The sequence below is a fragment of the Pyrenophora tritici-repentis genome, chromosome 6 (genome assembly GCF_003171515.1).
Source record: "Pyrenophora tritici-repentis strain M4 chromosome 6, whole genome shotgun sequence".
In the NCBI taxonomy this organism is placed as follows: Eukaryota; Fungi; Ascomycota; class Dothideomycetes; order Pleosporales; family Pleosporaceae; genus Pyrenophora; species Pyrenophora tritici-repentis.
In genome coordinates, this window is record NC_089395.1 from 1,910,381 (window position 1) to 1,922,840 (window position 12,460).

The window sequence follows — 12,460 nt, forward strand, 5'->3', positions numbered from 1 at the left end:
TGTTACCTGATATTCTCAGCTACACACCTCACGTGAGCGCTTACTCGGCATCATGCAGGTCGACTTTTAGGTCCATCCTCACCGAAAGCATAGTCGGTAGCGAGGCCGATTGAAACACTAACCAAAGGCTATGCTGACGTGCCGGAAATGCTCTTCCGGTCCTGGGCGGATAGCAGAATCCGAAACAGCGAGGCATTATTGTCCAAAGCCGCGATTTCAAGCCCCAGGCCGTGTTTCTCGGTCGAACCAAGCCTTGGAGATAATTCGGCATTCTAATCTGGTGGTTGTATCGCGTTTTCGGTTCCATTACAACCTCTAGGCTGTTTGTATACGTGGTGGGAGTCCATATCCTCTACCACTAATACTTGAGAGTGTTCGTATCCCGATGTGTACCCTACCCCACCGTACCGAGTACGAGAATGCAAAAGAGCCGCACGATGCTACGAGACGGGAGGCTAGGGTCTGCATACGCCACCATTGACAGCCTCACGAAAAGGCCATAACACGTTGACCTCCGGAATCTCGTCCTAGGTAGGCTGCAAGATTCGGTGGTACTCTAAGGTAGGTGCGCCGGCCAGGTCCGTGTAGCGCGATGATCGGGTTCCTGCGTCAAAGCTACAGTGATGGCTTCTTGTAGCGCAAGACTGAATCACGCAACTTCGTCAACAACAGCCCAAATCGATATCCTCATGTTTCAACATTTGAACATACTCGAACTGTATATACCCGGTAATTTGCTGTTGCATCGGTGGTGTATTCGAATTGCTCCGGTGGCGTTCACTATGATGCTGGGACGCCTTGATGGTAAAACCGTTAGCGAAGGCGAACTCATATTCGCCATTGACTAGTGACTACAATGATGATGACAGCCCGAGCCTAGAATCTACGCCAAGAATGAGAGCCATGTGGCAGAAAGCTTCTGCTGTGACGATCGTCGAGAGAAGGTTTAAGCCAGACGCTAAATCACCGCATAACCGGGTTTGAGAAATTCAACGGTAGAATTCACAAGCCAAAGCATATCGGCGGTTTCCAGTGCCTCGGAAACGGGTTGTTGCATGTGCTAGGATGCCATCTTAATGGCTTTTGATATCGCGGTTACACACTGAGTAGTGAAACACTACCGCGATAACATCAACGTCACTTCTATACTATCGTATAGTCATGACCAGAAACAGGAGAGCTGTACCACTTCAAGAAAAAGTTTACGGCACATCATGACGTTGCTGTAGCTAGGAAAATGACGTACAGATATGATAACATAGGTCCTTTGTAGTGACTGTTTCTGCCTGATACAGCATATCGTCCACATTGAATAGAAGCAAATGTGTGAAACTAGAATCTTACACTCTCTTGTCGATTCATAGCATGCCAAAAAGTATAGCCGCCAGTCCGACGATGCGAGTCATTCACTTGACGGTATGGACGGCAGCTGCTCCCTGGGAAGTAGGGGAAGAAATAGCCGCCCTGCTAGCCATACTGGAGGTAGACTCTGAGGGAGCAGTTGAAGCATTAGTAGCACTCGAAAAACTGTCATGGTCACTCGATTGCGCAGAACTACATGTGGTAGATGAAGCTGGCTACAAGTTCACGAGCAAAGTTATCCACTAGCATGACTTGTACCCTCTAATTACCATCACGAAGACACAATCTGAGGGTTTCAACTTTATCTCAACGGTAGGAACAAGAACAGCCTATGAATTTCAGGAAGACCACAAGCACAAGATTCAGATCAGAGTATAGTCATAAACGTACCACTTCCAATATCCATAAGCATCGTAAAAGCTGCTAGATAGTCGCAGGTGCCCGAACCAATGACTACAGTATACGTGATCAGCACTTTTTGCTAGTGAACTGCCGGGGGTTGGCGTGGTCTTGGTGATGGTGTTTACTGACACTCTCCATCTTCTTCACTAACCTAGCCAAGCAGGGCCGGGTCGGCCTGTCCATATTGGCGGATCGCAAGCTCGGCCCGGGGTACAGGCGTGATTGCTGAGTCGGGGGCGGCAGCAACCGCTGGGACAAGACCGAAAATGCTGGTAATAGCTGATCTTCATTATATGCATTATGATTTTAGTGAAAAGCGAAATCTTGGTCCATAGCCAAGGGAAGACCGCAAGTCACGTCTTGAGCCAAGAAGGAACGGGACGCAAGGGAAGCGCGAGTGTTGAGCCACACTACGGAGTATCCAAGCGGAAAGGGATCAAGGCCGCAAGCGAGATGAACAGTTCACCAGATTTGGATGAAGGAATTATTGAAATCCGATAGGAAGTTAGTGCGGCGGAAAGGCAAATTGAAACACTGGTATCTCTAACGACAGGGCTATAAACGCAGGAGGCCTGAAAGACTAACTAGGGTATTGTAATTACATCGCGCTTGGCATCGACACATCAAAAGACGGCCTTACATGATCCCTAAGATGGAATTATCAATAAGAAGCAGGGAATGTCAAGATTGGAATGCAACAACTTCCTCAATCCCGTTTCTCAGGCTCGACAGGAACGTCCTGGTGACTTCGAGCCCCACTCACAACTTGCGAAGTTGTAAAGCCAGGGATTGCAGCACCGAAGCCCGTCAAGACCATCATATCGCCATCCGCATCACTAAAGTACTTGTAATCCAAGCCCTTGAGTTCGTCATCCTCAGCGGCCCTAATATGACACCCAGGGATCCTGTTAATGATGAAGAGCAAGATGATGGAGATGACAAAAGACCATGCAGCACAGAATGTTGCAGCAGCAAGTTGATAGACCATTTGCTTCCAGTTTTTGGCCCACCATCCGCCTTCATAGGTGTTGCTTACACCGTCCATGGCCGGGATGTACGGAGCTGCGAAGAAACCGGTGAGAATATCGCCGATGTAGCCACCGACGCCGTGGATGGCGAAGATATCCAGACCCTCGTCAATACGGAGAAGGTACTTATACTTGACGGTGAAGAAAGATCCGCAGGAGGTGAGAGCTCCGATTAGTGCCGCAGTCTGAATACGCACGTATCCACAAGCCGGTGTGATACCAACGAGACCAGCAATGATCCCGGAGCAGAATCCAATAATGGAGAACTTGCGAGTGGAGGCGTACTCCAACAACACCCAAGCCATACCGCCACCACACGCCGCGAGATTGGTGTTGCAAGCGATATAAACGGATCGAATGGAGATATTTGCCGTCGAAGCACCTATCAAAAAAGATTAGTATCCATTCATTCGCATAAAAGTCAACATTCCAAAACCCCACCATTAAACGCAAACCACCCAAACCAAATCAAAATCGTGCCCAGCCCCACCAAGAACGGATTATGCGGCTTGAAATGCGGAAACTTGGCCTCCTTGTGCAAATCAACCCGTGGGCCCAACATAACAGCCCACGCCAGAGCCGAAAACCCCGAAGCAATATGCACCGGACCTGATCCCGCAAAGTCGTAAACACCGAGTTTATACAACCAGCCACTAGGGTTCCACTCCGCGTACGCCAAAACATAGTACACAAACGTCGTCCAGCAGAGCAGGAAAAGCATAGATGGGAAAAGCCGGCCGCGCTCTAACATCGCCCCGGCTAGAATCATGGCCGTACACGTCACGAAGGTGAAACCAAAGCACGCATAAAGAATATCCGGTATATCAGCATTAGCGAGCGACGGATACCCCAGCGTATTGTGCAGACCGGCTTTTGACAGGTCTCCGATGAAGGGGTTAGTGGTGTGGGATTGGTAGAGTGAGTAGCCGTAGACCCAGAATTGGATGCCGACGGCGCAGGCGCAGAAGAGGGATTGGAAAATCATGGTGAGTGCTGCTTTGCGGCGGTGCATGCCGGCGTAGAGGAAACCGATTGCTGGGGTGATTTGCCTGGTTGGGGGGTTAGTAGTGTGCAAGCTGCTGTTGAGTTGAAAATGGGGGGTTACATGCCAGCATAACACTGTACTGACCAACATCCAACAGAGGTCGCCCTTGTCGTAGAGCGCGTTGAGGTCAGTCGTCATGACGTTACCGCCATTGGGATCAACAGCGTAGTCTGGCCATTCCGTGATGGGCGTTGGCGCTGGTAGGGACGCCATGCGTTCTACTTGTTTCGATATAAGGTACTAGGCGATACGAAAGGGAACCTTCTATACAGTGCAACCTTACCAAATACCCGGGGAGAGCAGTCTTCTTTATATCCACATGTTCATTCTTATCCAGCAATGTCTTACCTAGGTAAGGGGTACCCAGCCAATTAATACCACACTAACGCAGACGTCTACCATGGGGAGGAAATTATCTCCGTCACCGGCATAGTACAAGACACCAAAACAGCAGCTTATCGTTCCACTTCCCCAGAAGGCCCAAGGCGGAGTGGAGAAGGTTGAGTGGAGCGGAAGGCGGGAACAGGTCATGGTATCGCTTGGCAAGAGATAACAAACGTGGGGTTCATGCGTAAAAGGGACAAACAACAACCGTATCCGCCCTCTAACTAACCGGCACCACAATATGTTTACTTCGTACCTCTACAAATCTAATTCCAATAACAACACAAAAGGCCTTAAGAAAGAAGTTCCCAGCACTTGCGCATCCCCGTTGATAACGTCTCATCGCCCATGGCCGCCGCATCGACCCATTTGCGGGTACACGGCTCATCGCCGCATTCAAGGTCCACGGCCTCGGCGGCATCGGCCTCGACCCGGAACTGATAGGCATGCATGGTAAGCTTCAAATGGGTGAAGACGTGAACCAATGGCGGGAAATGGGCCACATAACGCGCTTTGCTCATATCAACAGCAGCCGCACTAGCGCCCAGGCTGGAGACGTATTGCGCGGCTGATGTTTTGCGCTGCTGGGGCGTCATCTGTGATGCTGTGAGCGTATTTTGCGGGAATTGCCTGTGCGTGTCGTCAGCATAATGTTCGGGTCTAGATAACGGGGTTGGCCAGGGGTGGTGGTGGTTGTTGTCAGCATGTGATTGTGGATGCCGCTTGTTACGTACCACAGGGATGCGAGGAGACCTTTGGATAAGACGTTAGCAAAGAAAGATGACTAGGATGTGGGGTTTACCTTTTGCTGGGCGTTGCTCTATCAGCCATTTGCTAGTTCCGTCCGATAGGTGTAACTCGATCATGCACACGACGCATTCTTCTTCCGCGACCTTTTTCTTTTCCGCTTTCTTCGGAAAGAGCGAACAATACATTGGTATTGACTTGGAGCCGGCTGTAGACGGGGGTGTTTTCCGCTTTTTCGATTCTTCGGCTGGCGGGGTATCAATGTCCATTGCATCGTCCTCTGTCTTAGCAGCTGGTTTTGGTGTGCTGATGGCAAAGTAGTTTGAGAGTGTGTTGGTTTGCTTCGTCGCTGCCTTTCTCTTCTTAGTCACTCGTGGTGCTTCATCCTCTGCCACCTCTTCGGTAACCGTTGCCAAATCCTCGGGATCCAGTGGCGCACATATTGAGCATGCGTCTTCGATGTCTGGGACGACGGTCGGTGACTGGCGCTTGTCAGATAACGCCTTGCCCTCACTATAGGCCCTGCACGTAGCCTGTATGGGACAATCATTGCATCGTGGTCGCGGCGTACAGACGGTGGATCCCAGCTCCATCAGCGCTTGGTTCCATAGCCCCGGTGTGGCACTTGTCTTTGTTTTCGGGAAATCGGAAGCATATTTGATCAACTGATCGGCCATATCCCAGAGAATATCCGTGGCTTTCTTGTCTTTGACATCCACGTATAAGCCAAGCTGCCGGCTTAGTACTCGCGCCACGTTTCCGTCAAGGACAGGCTCAGCTTCACCGAATGCGATGCTGGATACTGCTCCTGCGGTGTATCTCCCAATGCCGGGAAATTCTTGCAGCTCTGCAGCACCACTGGGAATGGTGCCCGCATCTTCGGATGCGGACATCATCTTCTTAGCGCCTTCATGCAGACGTGTTGCACGAGAGTAGTAACCAAGACCTTTCCAGACGGAGAGTACGTCATCATGGTTCGCGGCAGCAAGGTCTTGTACCGTTGGCCACTTCGCGATCCAGTTATTGAAGTACGGTATCACCGTCGACACCCGAGTCTGTTGCAACACTGTGTATTTGTCAGTACGTGTGCAGTGTAGACGTAACAGTACCATGACGCTCAGAAGGACCGACCACGTGACCCCGCGATCTCGCGTCCCTCACGCGTCACACGCCAACATCGCACTTACTAACTTCCGACACCCAAACCTCATACGCCCTTTTGGAAAGTATCCTCCCAAGTTCCTCTTCTCTGCCCTCATACTCTGCTGGATTAATCCATTTCTTCCTCCACGGCATGCTGCGTGTCTCTGCAACGCCATCAAACCAGCCTAACAACGCGTCACATGACGATCGATCGCCAAGCAGCTGTGGGTAATGATATGAGGTAAGATGGATGCGCGTTGGTGGCAGAGTTACCGGGAGAGATGCCGCCGGAGCTGTAATAGACGAAGGTTTGCTGGCAGCAGATTTGGCAGACACCAAGGCCTTCGCTGACGGCTTTTTGCGTGGTGGCATTATTTCGCGACAAAATAGATCAAGAGTTTCAATATAGAAAGATATGGCGAAGAAAATCAGTACAGTTGCCAAACACAAGCGCACAGTCTCGGGAATTCTTGGTGTAAGGGGAAATGAGGACCAGGCACGCGCAGATGGCGCTAATCGTTGACTAGTGGGAGCAATCGCGCATGGGTCAGAAAACATGTCTAGATCTGGCCTGCACATCTAAACCCACCCCGAAATTAAGACCATCTTCGCTAATCGTACAATGATCTTCCGGCTCAAATCTGGGCTGAGTAGTGGCGCCATGATACTGCCCGAGATTTGATTAATTTCCATCGTCGCCACGTGGTTGCCGCCCAATATCCCCCGAGCCTACTCCTTCCAGAACTTTCTCTTGTAATCTCCCAAGTCAAACGTCCCTTCCTGAAGCAATGCACTATCCTTCTCCCCACCCCAAATAAAGACCCTGCAATCTTCTACCACAGCTGTCTCTTCCTGCCTACCCTGTGTCTCCGCCTTACACACCTCCCACTTGTACATATCCGTCTCATACTCCACCAGTCTCTCAAACATCTCCTCAGTCTGCACATCCCAGACAAACCCTTGCACAATATCTTCCTCGCTCCCGTTAGGTATCAAAGTAGGATAGACGCCGATCATCTTCATTTTATATCCTTTAATCGTCGCGGGTTTCAAGGCTGGGAGGTCCTGGAGATTGAGAACAAAGGCGAGGATCTCGGGGGCTTGCAGCGTGCCGTAGAAGAACATGGGCTGGGGCTGCCATCTGTTGACGGCTTGTTCTTTCATGGTGCGTAGCCTAAATAGCTTGTCCGCCGTTTTCCTTTAGCGATAAGTCAAGTCCCTGCTGCTGTATGGAAACGGTTGTGGGGCTGGGTGATCCATTTTGCTGCTGCGGTGAAGAGGTGTTTTGTTTGTATTCGAAAGCTGGCTTTGGAAGTTTGTTGAACGACGTGATATTCAAACACTTGAGATGTGTAATGAGTCAAGTTTTGAGTCAGTCCAAGGCTGTTGCCTGACGCACACCAAGAATTATGAATCTTTACGGCGGGGACTAACGCCGATCCCGCGCTAGTTCGTTTTTAGCCGCCATGTGGCATTTCTACGCACGAGCGTGTTGGAAACCCGAAACGCACAATTGACTCACGCTCTATACATCGTTCAAAGTTTGCTTGTACAGGCTACCATGTACGAAAGTCGCAGATTCAATTGTTGCATAGAAGACCAAAGCGTGGAATACGTAGGTACTATATGCACTCTTCGGTCTCCAGCCGTCTGGTCTAGATAGTTTCCATAAAATAATCTTCCTGGTTTGCATTTCACGGATCTATTGCGCCATGTTTCTAGAGCATGTTCTCATTCCTACGTCCAAGTATGTCTTTCATCGCCGCGATGCCCCTCGTATTCTCTAATACTCTGCAATGGCCAGGAAACAGGTTCAACCCTGTCAGTAGCACTAGAAATGGGGAGAATCGTGATGTATTAGGTGCTACGGAGGAAAGATCTATATAGACATGAAGTCACGCGCTAAACCTCTATAGGACTAGCGCGGGAGTGAGGGAAAGGTGAGATGAATCGCGCCTCGGGCAGAATACCTGAGGGCCATGGCTGACAAACCCCATGCACGAACATAGAGAAGAGGGAATCGCCCACAAGGTATCCACGTTGGCACGGCACTATCCTATTCGTTCCTTTATGTGTTGTGGTTTGCTCACGTACAGTTTGCACTCCAGCCTCCTGCAGTGATCTGCATTCCGCAGGCGTCCCTAGACGAGCCAAGGCATGTGCATATTGAGATGATGTTACTTGGCTCTTTTTCGCTTCTAAATATGTAAAGTAAAAACTGCGTAGGGGGGCTTTTGGGAGAATGGATTGGCCATAAAGAATGAGATAAGTAGAGTCCCCACCCGGGCTGCGCACGTTTCCGGGCCGCGCACGCCGAACAACATCAACACCACAGCAAACATGAGGTTATTAAGCCACACTGAATGGCTGTATATACAAAATAACTCCGTACTTTACTAAAAATGACCTTGCGAACACTTTGTACTATCTAAATTTGGCCGGAATTTTGATGTTCCGGCCACCACGTGACGTCCGGGCTGGTTGGGCTGGTGTAGCTTCTATGGCTACACCTGAAGCTACACTACCATCTACTCGTTTCTGCCGCTTCTTCTGCTTAGGTAGAGGTCTTGAAGCTTTGCGCTTACCTTTTTGGGAAGGTTGGATAGCTTTGTCGCTGTTTTCCTGCTGTTTCTGCTGCTCTCTTCGAGCTGCTTTGTCAGCGTTCTCCTTCTCCTTCACCATCTTGTCTCTCTCTCTCTTCTCTTGAGCCTCTTGTTTACTCTTTTCACTTAAGAGTTTCTTAGCCTCTCGGAGCTGTTTAGCATCAGCTTTTCGAGCTTGATCTGCTAGTATTTTGGCGTCTTTTCTGGCTCTTTCGTCCCGAGCTTCTTGGAGCTTTCGAGGAGAGTAGAAGACAGCATCAGTAGGCCGCTTTTGGTCCCCTTTGAGTGGCAGGCGTCGGCCACGCTTTGTACGCTTATTTTTGGTGTCAAGTGATGCAAGTAGCCCCTTGTTCTCATACTGTAGAAGCTTGTGTTGAGTACTGGCGCGGTGAATTGCTCCTACAAGCTTTGTAACCACTTGATCGTTGTTTCCCTTAATAGCACGCTCCACTAGACGTTCTGTACGCCACCAATCAGCGGGAGAGAGGTGAGATGGGCTTATATTGTCGGTCTGCAGTGGTGGTGTGGTGTAATCAAACCTCTTAGTGACTACTGTCCGATCTATCGGCCATATACCAGTGGCTTTAAAAGCAGCAACGATATTGGCTTCGGTGAAGGAAGAGGCGTACGCTGGCTTAAACAAGCTATAGAAATCAGCTTTCACCACCGGGAGAAGCCCCTGGGAGCGTTGTTGTTGCTGAGAGAGTTGAGACGAATAGTAGTGTGAGAGTGGCCCAAACACACCCACATCAAGAGGCTGAAGAGTATGGGTAGAATGAGATGGAAACACCATCACTATGATCCGATTCTCGATCGCGTAGTCCAAAAACTGCTTAGTAAGATGGCTCCCATGGCCGTCACAGATGAGTAGCCGCCAAGACCGACGAGCTTTCTCCTTGGTGAATTGATCAAACCGCTTCAGCCATGCCAGACCAAGCTTCTCGTTGCTCCAGCCAGTGGGACTTGAGCTGACGTTGATCTGGGTGTCCTCTGGGGGTATGTCTTTAACCCAATTGTCGTATAGATCGTACGCCTCACTGCCCATGATGATGGACGTTGGCAGCGTCGTCCCATCTGCACAGATTGTTGGGATGATCGTAATCCAGTCTCTGTTGCCGTCTTGGATAGCTGCTCTTGCCCCATCTTGCACCTAAACTGGCTTACTAAACACTCTCTTTGACTTGTTCTGTACACCAATCAAGAAGCCCTTTTCATCTATATTGAAGGTAAGACGCCTCTCTATCTTATGCTCCTCCATTTTCTGATGCAGTATATTAAAATATGAGTCGTATTTATCAATAGAATCAGCCTGGTGACGTACGCGGTCGAGGGTCGGCGCCTAGCGAGAGATGAGACGGTCCTGGTTTCGATGGAGGAAGCGCTCAACCCAGCTCATTGAGACTGGGTTACCACAGATTTCTGAGCCAAAGTTCTGGATCATCTCTCTCGTAGGAGGTAGTCCTCGTATATGGAGCTCCTCTATATACTGTAGAAGCTCTAGCTCTTGTTGTGGTAGCAGAGCTTGCTTCATCCCATCACTGGTGGTTTTGTCGCGTGAGACGCCGCGCCATCTTCGGGACAGCGCACTGCGACTACAACCAAACTGGTCGGCAACTTTCTGGTATACAAAGTGTTCTCCTGGCTTTAGCGACTCCAAATATTTAACCGCTTTATCAATAGCGGTCATATTGGTGGAGTTGCGACGTGTTGAAGTTTGTGGGTGGTCTGGTGTTCTGGCGTTCGGCGTGCGCGGCCCGAAAACGTGCGCAGCCCGGGTGGGGACTCTATTGTGGCCAGGCATGACTCGTTTGTTACCCAGCTATCTCTTTCGAGCATCTACACGCGATCTACATAGGTACAACTTATCTAGACTCTCGCAACATAGGTATCAGTGCGTGTAGCTGTCACATATGCACTGAAGTTTGGCATTTCAAATACTGAACTGACTATCCTCTGACTATGCTGACTTTGTTCCTCAACCTGAAACTTGAGCCCTACACCACGACTAAACAAAGTAACAGTACTATTTATCATGACTGGTATTCTGGATATCACTGGTAATCGGAAACCTGTATGAAGTAGAGGTACAGTGTGGTTATAGATATCACAATCACACTATCGTGCCATTCATTCATTGTATCATAAATCTTGAATCCATCCAGCGATACGACTCAAGAACAGTTATGAATTGAAGTCATACCATATCAGATCACGAAGCCTAGCTACTATGGCCCCGCCTTGCACAGATTGATCAAGCTACGCTTTAGAGCTGAGATCGAGCTGTTACTTGGTAGCAAGACCAATAAAAACAACCAGGCAGGCTTGAGTCTCATAGCTCTGGAGCTGGGTAATAAGCTTAAAGAAGTTGGTGTGAGTAGCCACTTCAACAAAGATCCAGAAGAAGAGGCGGCTTATGCAGAATGGTCCATCACCACTGAGCCGAGTGTCCCCGCACAAGAGGACCAAAGTTTATGTAAGTTTTGATTACAAAAGCTTCTCAGCCTGTCTCCCATACTATACTCATCAACAAACAGATGGTCTTGAGTTAGTCTCTCCCATTCTGATCTTTCAGGAACATTCCACGTGGCATGAACAGATGGACGCAGTGTTGTCGGTACTGGAACGCAATTTCAAGATCGAACCCACGGATGAATGCAGCACCCACATTCATGTTTCCCCTTTCAACGGTCCCTGGACTTTGGACCAAGTCAAGAAAGTCGCAAAGGCAGTTCTGTATTTTGAGCAGTCCGTTGACTCCCTCATGCCGGAAGAACGCCGCCTGAGTGCGTGAGCCAGGAGCAACAAAAGAAACGAAAAGCTCCAGAACATGACCATGCCTGAATGTTCGCATTGATAAATACAGCGCCAAATATTCCATCGGTAGCTTTGAACATGTGCGCCTACAAGATGAGCAAACGCGACAAGGATGGCAACGACATGTACACCTTTGACTACCCTTTCCGCTGGAACTTCACCCCTCTTTTGGAAGACGATATTGGAACAGTGGAATTTCTTCAACCGCCCCAATCTCTCAGCGCAAAGGACACTAAACGCTGGGTTACTCTCGCAGCTAGCTTTGTCCAAGCAGCTCTCTTGGGCACAGACGATTTGGATCCCAATCATGTTCCTGGACCTCTATGCCATCTAAAGAGGTTCTTACAACGGGGTGCTAATGCTGCAGACATTCCCGACATGAGCATCTTGGCCGAACTCTTCAATGGCAAGACTTTGCTGAACACAACCACATTGGTTGTTCGGGAGCTGCCTCCTCACCTCCTAGCCATGTTCGACGAAAAGGGCAAGAAGAAGATTATGCAGAAGAAGCTCAAGGCTTGCGATGAAGCCGAGGACAAATGATGCTGGGTGTTCGACAAGACGGTGCTTTTATGTATCAAGTAGAGAGGGTGTTGATGTAGCCTATTCACGGTGATCAGGTTGCAAATGGGTGTACCTTCATTTGGATTATCTGCCCATTGCACACATTCCTGGGTACACTCGATGTTTAAACTCGGATACAGAAATCTCATGACATTCACTTCATCAAGAAAGTGTGACTTTGCCACCACCTAGTTCACAACTGCTTTAGTTTTTCACGCGCTCAGGCCTCCAGCCCACTAAATCCAGAATTATGATCGATAGATCTTGGACTCAAGTTGGCTCAGCAGTCACGCCACCGCGTTAGCCCGACGAGCGGTGATTTCATGCAGAGCACCTTCGAAAAAATACATGTACCGATATCCGACGAG

At 49.5% G+C, this 12,460-nt stretch overlaps 7 protein-coding genes across 7 annotated transcripts; 1 reads left to right on the plus strand and 6 right to left on the minus strand.

The window, feature by feature from the left end:
• Positions 1-2,470: 2,470 nt before the first annotated feature.
• PtrM4_119520 (AmtB, Ammonia permease) lies at positions 2,471-4,050 on the minus strand (the record flags this gene model as incomplete). Its single annotated transcript, XM_066108371.1, has 3 exons — positions 2,471-3,174; positions 3,402-3,841; positions 3,926-4,050. 3 exons carry the CDS (start codon positions 4,048-4,050, stop codon positions 2,471-2,473), a joined length of 1,269 nt encoding a protein of 422 aa, XP_065961556.1.
• A 464-nt stretch (positions 4,051-4,514) lies between these two features.
• PtrM4_119530 (MutY, A-G-specific DNA glycosylase) lies at positions 4,515-6,264 on the minus strand (the record flags this gene model as incomplete). Its single annotated transcript, XM_066108372.1, has 4 exons — positions 4,515-4,851; positions 4,956-4,974; positions 5,024-6,034; positions 6,156-6,264. The coding sequence occupies 4 exons, from the start codon at positions 6,262-6,264 to the stop codon at positions 4,515-4,517; spliced, it is 1,476 nt and encodes a 491-aa protein (XP_065961557.1).
• A 576-nt stretch (positions 6,265-6,840) lies between these two features.
• On the minus strand, positions 6,841-7,275 carry PtrM4_119540 (AIG2 multi-domain protein; the record flags this gene model as incomplete). The annotated part of the gene is made up of 1 exon (XM_001935260.1): positions 6,841-7,275. The coding sequence occupies one exon, from the start codon at positions 7,273-7,275 to the stop codon at positions 6,841-6,843; it is 435 nt and encodes a 144-aa protein (XP_001935295.1).
• Positions 7,276-7,894: 619 nt separating this feature from the next.
• Positions 7,895-9,759, minus strand: PtrM4_119550 (uncharacterized protein; the record flags this gene model as incomplete). The annotated part of the gene is made up of 3 exons (XM_066108373.1): positions 7,895-7,902; positions 8,697-8,759; positions 8,832-9,759. 3 exons carry the CDS (start codon positions 9,757-9,759, stop codon positions 7,895-7,897), a joined length of 999 nt encoding a protein of 332 aa, XP_065961558.1.
• Positions 9,760-10,053: 294 nt separating this feature from the next.
• On the minus strand, positions 10,054-10,401 carry PtrM4_119560 (uncharacterized protein; the record flags this gene model as incomplete). Its single annotated transcript, XM_001935261.1, has 1 exon — positions 10,054-10,401. One exon carries the CDS (start codon positions 10,399-10,401, stop codon positions 10,054-10,056), a length of 348 nt encoding a protein of 115 aa, XP_001935296.1.
• A 980-nt stretch (positions 10,402-11,381) lies between these two features.
• On the minus strand, positions 11,382-11,549 carry PtrM4_119570 (uncharacterized protein; the record flags this gene model as incomplete). The annotated part of the gene is made up of 1 exon (XM_066108374.1): positions 11,382-11,549. One exon carries the CDS (start codon positions 11,547-11,549, stop codon positions 11,382-11,384), a length of 168 nt encoding a protein of 55 aa, XP_065961559.1.
• A 57-nt stretch (positions 11,550-11,606) lies between these two features.
• Positions 11,607-12,071, plus strand: PtrM4_119580 (uncharacterized protein; the record flags this gene model as incomplete). The annotated part of the gene is made up of 1 exon (XM_001935262.2): positions 11,607-12,071. One exon carries the CDS (start codon positions 11,607-11,609, stop codon positions 12,069-12,071), a length of 465 nt encoding a protein of 154 aa, XP_001935297.2.
• Between the last annotated feature and the right edge of the window lie 389 nt (positions 12,072-12,460).